Here is a 9435-nt window from a genome sequence, read left to right as displayed (position 1 = left end):
TTGAGACTCCGGAACAGCATCTATTTCATGTGTTTCCGTGTAAATATCAACTGGTACATAATATTCCGCACGTTATATTGTTATCGATGTAAGTCCTTGTAAAGAAATAACACCCGTCCCCCTTTATTGTTATCTATATAAGTCCTAATAAGGAAAGAACAACCCGCCCCCTTTCAGCAAGTGTCAGTTTGACAGCGATATCTAATTGTGTTAAAACTCTTGACATTCTTGGAGACAGTTTATCGTTCATGTCCGGCGAAGTTACGGGCAAAAGCTGGACAAAGATAAAACTATATAGTAACAACGTTATGTTGAGGTTGTGTACTTTACCATTACAAAATACTTCGGATCTAGTACGTCGTGAACTTAATAGTCACTTGTGTTGGAGTTAAACACATAGTCATGTGACATCGAATACTTAATGGTATCGACTAAACCTCAGCTAACGCAATCTTTATAATCCACACCACTAGTGGATGGAGACTTCAGATTGAAATCCTCTTTGATGGTCGGAAGTTAATCTGAAATAAAGTGCCCGACGGCCATAGAAATAAAACATCCTTTTTATTCCACTGACTTGATTGGTACGTAAAATACGTTGATGAGCTTACAGATGCCATGTTTCATCGAATTTCTCTTTATATCGTTATTATAATATTGATACATCTATATCGAACGATATTGATTTATCTGAAGGTCATCAATGATGCAAATACAAAAATGTTGCAAAAAATATCGATTTACATTTTACTTACTAAAAACACAGCGAATCAAACACGAGACACTACGAAACTGAACACAACACAAAAGTAACATTGCATTAGATAATACAGTGCAATGGACCAAACATGTATACTATTACAACGTGCTTCATCAATTTGCCTTTGTCCTTTTTATGAATCCGATCAGAAAGCATTTCATTGTTTAGATATACCACAGCGTCAACAATTTTAACAAGCTATTCCACAGCATCCATGTACACGACAAAATAATCCACAGCGTCGACAAATACAGTAAATTATTCCACAGCGTCAACTCTCACGACAAAATATTCCACAGCGTCAACAAATACAGTAAATTATTCCACAGCGTCAACTCTCACGACAAAATATTCCACAGCGTCAACTCACACGACAAACTATTCCACAGCGTCAACTCACACGACAAAGTATTCCACAGCGTCAACTCACACGACAAAATATTCCACAGCGTCAACTCACACGACAAAGTATTCCACAGCGTCAGCTCACACGACAAAGTATTCCACAGCGTCAACTCACACGACAAACTATTCCACAGCGTCAACTCACACGATAAAATATTCCACAGCGTCAACTCACAAGACAAAATATTCCACAGCGTCAACTCACAAGACAAAATATTCCACAGCGTCAACTCACAAGACAAAATATTCCACAGCGTCAACTCACAAGACAAAATAATCCACAGCGTCAACTCACACGACAAACTATTCCACAGCGTCAACTCACACGACAAACTATTCCACAGCGTCAACTCACAAGACAAAATATTACACAGCGTCAACTCACACGACAAACTATTCCACAGCGTCAACTCACACGACAAAATAATCCACAGCGTCAACGCACGTAAGAAAATATAACTCAATGAAATATTCTAGCAATTTAGTAAACGCATGCCAATGTAAGAGTGATACTATTTATAGAATGTACGTGTAATAAACGTGTGTATTATATTACACTGTATAATGTCTTTCGTTACAGATTACTAAGACCAGGTGGATGCCGGGAAATAATCTGTTTCCAAAAGATGAGATTCCACTTCCGGAAAGTTGTGACGTATGCACTTACTGGGTTTGGCCTGCTTTTGATTGTATTTAACGTGTACCATCACGACCTTTGGGGACCGATCTACCAGCACCAGGACCCGCCATGGGGCCTCAGGATAGGAAAGCGCCCTGTTCCGCGTGACGATGGCAAAAGGTTCCATTCTCATATAAAAGATCGAGACAAGCTTTTCGGAAAAAATTCGGCTGTAGAAAAAATTAATCATGTTTTTAAACCCAATAAATCGTTAAACCACGAGGAACTAGGAAATACATTTGGTCGAACAATAGATGCACCGAGGGGCATCTGGTTGGAGTGGGATCATTATAGTGACGATAGGATAGTAGCGCAAATGCGCCATCGACCAAAATCTTTGTTAGAAGCTGAAAAAGAAGAAGACGTGCCTTTGAAAACCATATTGCTTTATCATGGTGTTGGACACTGGAATATCCGGAGGGGCCAGGAACAGTTTAAACACCAGAAATGTCCTGTAAACCGTTGTACCGTGACGGATGATCGGTCGCTAGGGCGCGAGGCTGACGCTGTTATGTTACATCACTCAGGCGCACGCCCATGGACCAAACGTCCACCTCACCAAGTGTGGATTCTTTACATGTTGGAATCGCCGTACCACACACCAGGCCTGCAGGCGGTCAAGGACGTATTTAACTGGACTGCCACGTACCGACACGATTCTACCATTGTTGCGCCTTATGAAAAATTTGTGCCATTTGACCCAGCAGTGCAGACTATTCCACAGAATAAGAGTTATGCGAGTGGTAAAACCAAGAAAGTGGCATGGTTTGTGTCGAACTGTGGAGGAAGGAACGGTCGGCGGGAGTATGCCTCGGAGTTATCCAAACATATTTCCGTGGATATTTATGGGGCGTGCGGTCCCCTAAAATGCCCACGTCACAATTCCAAAAAGTGCTTTGATATGCTTGATAAAGACTACAAATTTTATTTAGCTTTTGAAAATTCCAACTGTCGTGACTACATCACAGAAAAATTCTTCGTCAATGGCCTTCAGTAAGTATAAGTTTATTGTTTATTTACTAGTTTAGATGACGTATTCGGTTTTATCGGACTCTTGAATATCAAACTTTTATTGATATAAAAGTAAAACATGTAGGGTTTTTTTGGAGAGGAAACAGGACGATCGGGATAGTCTACCATGAGAAACTGTGTGGTCTCCTGGGTTAAAGGCGGGACAATAATCACTTCACCACCTGCCCTCCCCTATATATATATTAGTTTCAAAATATTTTCGGGTTCGTGTTAAGCGTTCTTCCTTCTATGGAGGATGGGGTGAAATCTGTCAGATACAGGGAAACACGTTTCATCTGTCTGATCTTGTCATTAGGTCAACCTCCCCAATCCAAACTCGTCGTAGTCAAAAATCAAAGTAAGATTTGCTTATCCTATGTTGCATGTCATTAGAACAAATTAATGTATCTTAAAGCGAGTCTCTCAACAGGCAGAAAATATTGGTATAAAAACATACTAGGTGGAAGGTCAAACACCACTGTTTAAATGAATGACATTAGCCGCCCCTCCCCCAGCTACATTCCACTTTAATGTTAAGTGTACTATTACCTGACACCTCTCCCTCTACATGCATACAACTACACTACACTGTAATGTAAAATGTACTATTACCTGACCCCTCTCCCTCTCCATACATACAACTTCACTCCACTGTAATGTTATATGTACTATACAATACATACAACTTCACTCCACTGTAATGTTATATGTACTATTACCTTCACTCCACTGTAATGTTATATGTACTATTACCTGACCCCTCTCCCTCTCCATACATACAACTTCACTCCACTGTAATGTTATATGTACTATTACCTGACACCTCTTCCTCTCCATACACTCCACTATAAGGTTATGTAATTGCTTTAAACCAAAACAGACATAAAGGGTCCGACAGAGGGCGTTTTCTTGCCTGGTGGTTCATCACTGAGCAGGGGAGATAATTAGTCATAGACATGTACAAGGGAAGGGGGCATTAGTCACAGACAAGCATAGGGAGGTCAGTCTCCTGTAGTGTATAACTGTAGGGAAGGTTGAAGGTAAATATATAACAGGATCTATCACCAATAGCAAAACTTTGTGGATGTAGATCACTAGGTTTGTATACACTCAACATATGTGTTTGTGGGTGAGTATTGAGGGAAGGTGGGAGAGGGGAAGTGTTCCCTTGTGAGGGGAAGGTGGGAGAGGGGATGTGTTCCCTTGTGAGGGAAAGGTGGGATAGGGGATGTAGGAGAGAGGGGAAGGTGGGAGAGAGGGTGTGTTTCCTTGTGAGGGAAGATGGGAGAGGGGATGTGTTCCCATGTGAGGGGAAGGTGGGAGATGGAAAGTGTTTTCTTATGAGGGGAAGGTGGGAGAGGGGAAGTGTTTCCTTGTGAGGGGAAGGTGGGAGAGGTGATGTGTTCCCATGTGAGGGGAAGGTGGGAGAGGGGATGTGTTCCCATGTCCGTCCTGCCCTATTGCGTACCATCAGTCATACCTTGAGGACTCTCAACAGAATTGGCTCATATTTATCCTTTAGTAGTATATCAATTTACTCTACTTATCATATTTGTGTGGTCATCGGTCAAGGTTAGTGTCAAAGGTCAGATTTGACTACATCTGTTAATTCATCAAGTATAGATGTATTCATGTGTAGGCGTTTCGTGGCTAGTATTTAGTTTGATAGATTTAAATTCATTACCATCAGTATTAGACACATAGATAAATACACGTTTTCATATGAAGCCAATTGCTACAAACAAACATTTATCTAAAGGTATATTTCTTTAATCCATTTGATGCTAGACAGTAACGTTCACGCGATATCCAGGTCGCAGGACCACTAGAGGGCGTTAAACTCGCGACCGACACACGTCCATGCCTTCTGGCTCTAGTCGTTTGTACCTGTCTAGTGTTCTCGTAATTTCAATAAATAAAATCAAATAGCGTTGTACTTATGACATATTTTAGGATTGTGATACCAGTAAGTGGTGCGCTTATTTATTTTGCCTTCAGTATCTTGCAAATAAATTTCACTGACTGGCAGAGATATGCCTTAGTACTGTCCATCATCTGGTACTTTGTGTTTACCGTCTCTGTTGATAGTATTTACAAATGAAGATCGTGCGATGTACATTGTAATGGTATCATTAATTTATCAGATCACGGTTCCATGCTAATTACATTGTAGAAGTAGTTTAAATATTTGTAAAAATTATTCTCTTTTAACTACATATATAAAGCATTGAGATATTCTATAACAGACACCATTACATATAGTATATGACGTCATACCTTAGGATTTCTAACAATCGTCCTGATATTTCCACAATTTCACATACTTCTGTTCCATTATTCCAGCATGCATGTAGTTCAAACTTCTTTAGAATTACTTACATTTGTGAAATAAAATATGTGTTCACCAGATAAAAAAAATCCATCGCCCCCCCCCCGCGCTATTTTCTGGCTATACACAAAAGATATCTTCTTAAATAATTAAAAAGAGAATAAATTCCCCCTGTCTCCAAGCGTTAAGCATTATCACGTGTCAAAAATGCTAAATTCTGAACATTAAATAATATAATATACTTCATACCTTGATAGATACACTATATTTTAAATTTGATTTTTGATAATTTTTTTACTACACAGAGGCTGTAAAATAACAAACACAAACAAACAAACAAACTAACAAAAAAAACCCCAAATGACTAGCACCTTTTCGTAATTTTTATGTGTCTGATCATTTCAACCGGTGTCATGCAGGTTACGGCTTAACTAAAAAAAATAAGTAGCCTTTCATTCAGAAGGTCACTGACAAGATTACTTATAGTAGTATGTCGATAGTGTTTACGGTTTGCGAGTGAACCGTCATTTCCTTTTTTTTTTGTTAAACGACGGTAAACAATATTAAGATCAATCATTTAAAATATGTCTATTTTATATTGGTTGATGATATGATCGTCTGAGTTATCATTCTAATTTATTCATCAGTACATCAATAGCATGTTAAGTGAAATGCATTTCTTAGAACTCGTGATAGTTTTCTAATCAATGGTAAAGTTTCGTTGTTATAGCCTACAAGCTCCCTAAATGTATCTTCTATTGATTTCAATTACAAAATATGCTTTATTTTTATCTAAATATCATAATATCTCTTCTGTATGGTCTTTACTTGTCACATAGGATGTACTAAATATATCATAAATTACTTATTTTTAATGTGGAATGACCAAATATATCTATCTAGTTTTCTATGTTGGTCGTAAGAAGTGTATTGTGTGAAGCACAGGTAAATCTCAGGTAACAATCCAGGTGAAAAAATGCACCCTTTAATATGAAACAGTATATAGTTGACTTGCCACTGTTTGCTATCGTTTAAAAAATATTTACGTTCAGAGACCACCCCACCATGCCATTGGCTATTTCGGTCTAGATGTAATGATGATTATCGGAAAGTTGTTGCCATGTTTGGTCTGCCCCTGGACAATGGTACACTTCATTAACTCCCTGTTATGTCAATGTTGTCTATCAGGTGTTGGGTATTTTATATTATTGATATTTCTTAAGAAAAATCACAAATTATCAAAACTCTATATCTGGTTTTACTGTATACAAAGGACTGAAATAGTGTGTAGATATGTTGCTTCCATCTGTCGCCTTCAAACCTGGACGTAGAATTCGAATAGACATTGATAAGTGCGGTTAAAATATTCAAATTAATTCAGGCGATTATGCGAACTGATAGGTACAACCGGTGTGTGTGTATCGTGCACGCAGCCATGTGTAACCGACGGGAAGTTAAAATCGCTCCCCAATTCATGTTTATTAAAGGAAAATGACGAATTTCTTCGTATTTAAGTGTTCTGTATGTGTAATGTTCGCAAGGAAGTAGAGTTTGTTATATCCACCTAACATTTCTATGGTGAATAAAAATTTCAGGAAATATCTGCTAACCCTGTGTACACGGACAAGAGTTCATATCTATATATACACGAAGTAGACTGACTACCTGTGCACTTACCCAACCTAGGACAACCGCGAAATATTAGCACCGGGAAATTAAACGGCTATGTACGGTTCTCCCGGAGACAGCACCCATGTTCGCTTACACTGCAAATATGGTTTAACCACAGTACAAGATATTCTGCTTGTTTAAATAAATTAAAGTTTTATTTGGCAGACGTATACACATATGTGCTGGAGAAATGAATATTATCAGGGCTAACAGTATAGATAAGGTACATTACTTGTGATAGTATTTGTGTGTGGCCTCAGAATACGACAAAAACACGAGGGTCTACCACAGAATGGTCAGTAGATGGTCGATACCATCACACCAGGGTCTACCACATAATCGTCAGTAGATGGTTGATACCATCACACCAGGGTCTACCACATAATGGTCAGTAGATCGTTGACACCATCACACCAGGGTCTACCACAATGGTCAGTAGATGGTTGATACCATCACACCAGGGTCTACCACATAATGGTCAGTAGATGGTCGAAACCATCACACCAGGGTCTACCATAGAATGGTCAGTAGATGGTTGATACCATCACACCAGGGCCTACCACATAATGGTCAGTAGATGGTTGACACCACCACACCAGGGCCTACCACAGAATGGTCAGTAGATGGTTGACACCATCACACCAGGGCCTACCACATAATGGTCAGTAGATCGTTGACACCATCACACCAGGGTCTACCACATAATGGTCAGTAGATCGTTGACACCATCACACCAGGGTCTACCACATAATGGTCAGTAGATGGTTCACACCATCACACCAAGGCCTACCACATAATGGTCAATAGATCGTTGACATCATCACACCAGGGCCTACCACAGAATGGTCAGTAGATGACTGATACCATCACACCAGGGCCTACCACAGAATGGTCAGTAGATGGTAGAAACCATCACATTAGGGCTTACCACAGAATGATCAGTAGATGGTAGTAATCATCACATCAGGGCTTACCACAGAATGGTCAGTAGATGGTAGTAACCATCACATCAGGGCTTACCACAGAATGGTCAGTAGATGGTTTAAATATTAGGATATTATAATCAGATCAAACGAAATGAAATGCATAATCAGAAATGATTTAGCAGAGTAAAACCATTTCTTCAAGTTATATTTATAAAGATATTTTACGGTAAATAGATATTTGCGAATTGCGACCTTTTCATAGTTAAAGCCCTATTCAATAGAATTGGATCCCGTTTCACGCGAGACTTCAACGAGAGAATTACACTGTTTCACAGAAAACATCTCAGGAGAATGTAAAACGCATATGTATGTGTTTCTGTGAAATATGAATTTTCTATAATCTAAGACCTTTTGATGTTCTGTAAAATCCGCCGGTTCTACGAGGTTCGAAAACTACTTTAGAAGCGACCTCTACTCTCTTTCCCGAACCTGTCGAATTACATTTAAACTCAGTTGACATGTTTACTTGAACTCATTTCGAGGATCCTGCTTTCCGCACACTATTGTTAATCCTAGCGGTTTGGATAACGTACTAGTCCACCTAGTTTCATAAGAACATCCGGTTTCGGTTTCGATTTAGCATGGCATAAAACAATCACAAAGAATACGATAAAAGCCTGTTAACGGTCGTCACAATTGTTGTTTCATACAGAAAGGTTCTTATCCATTTGTTTTAATTTTTGTAGACATGACGTCATCCCAATTGTGATGGGAGCGGCCCCGGAGGACTATAGGCGAGCAGCACCCCCACACTCTTTCATCCATGTTGATGAATTCGAATCTCCAAAAGCTTTAGCAGAGTATTTACATAAACTGGATCAAGATGACGACTTATTTAATGAGTACTTCAAGTGGAAGGGTACCGGAAGCTTTGTGAACACATTTTTCTGGTGCCGTCTGTGCGCGATGGTTCACGAGTCTCAGAATAACCAGCCGATGATATACAAGGATTTAGAACGGTGGTGGCGGGGACCAGGGGTGTGCATAGGACAAGAAAAATGGAGGGATCGTCCTCGGACGTCAAAAGTCATTATAGATAATTACTAGCGACATCTACAAACACTACCTCTCAAATGCGTCATCTTTTTAAAGGGACATAACCCTCACCGCGCCTTAATAATTTGATGGTGCATTGAGTTATAAGTGAAATGTATTAAGTTTTGAAAACACAAATTCGTAACCATTTTAAACCATCATTATACCCGGTATGAGAGTGTTTTTTTGTTGATAATTTTTGCGAGTTTTTGTACTGTCGTGACCAGTAGAATGACCTAGGCGACCGTTGAAACTGTGAGACAGGCGTCTACCACTGAAACTGAGAGACAGGAGTCTACCACTGAAACTGTGAGACAGGAGTCGACCACTGAAACTGTGAGGCAGGAGTTGAGCACTGAAACTGTGAGACAGGCGTCTACCACTGAAACTGTGAGACCGGCGTCTACCACTGAAACTGTGAGACAGGCGTCTACCACTGAAACTGTGAGACATGAGTCTACCACTGAAATTGTGAGACAGGCGTCAACCACTGAAATTGTGAGACATGAGTCTACCACTGAAACTGTGAGGCAGGAGTTGAGCACTGAAACTGTGAGAC

General features: G+C 39.7%; 1 protein-coding gene across 1 annotated transcript; it reads left to right on the top strand.

Moving 5' to 3' along the window:
* Positions 1-1791: 1791 nt before the first annotated feature.
* LOC132562187 (glycoprotein 3-alpha-L-fucosyltransferase A-like) lies at positions 1792-8888 on the top strand. The gene is made up of 2 exons (XM_060226919.1): positions 1792-2837; positions 8528-8888. The coding sequence occupies exons 1-2, from the start codon at positions 1792-1794 to the stop codon at positions 8886-8888; spliced, it is 1407 nt and encodes a 468-aa protein (XP_060082902.1).
* The last annotated feature ends 547 nt before the right edge of the window (positions 8889-9435 follow it).

Source organism: Ylistrum balloti, unplaced genomic scaffold (genome assembly GCF_031769215.1).
Source record: "Ylistrum balloti isolate Yb309-2 unplaced genomic scaffold, AGI_CSIRO_Ybal_v1 Utg371360, whole genome shotgun sequence".
In the NCBI taxonomy this organism is placed as follows: domain Eukaryota; kingdom Metazoa; phylum Mollusca; class Bivalvia; order Pectinida; family Pectinidae; genus Ylistrum; species Ylistrum balloti.
The sequence above is the reverse complement of the archived record's forward strand: the minus strand, read 5'-3'. Positions and strand labels throughout refer to the sequence as shown.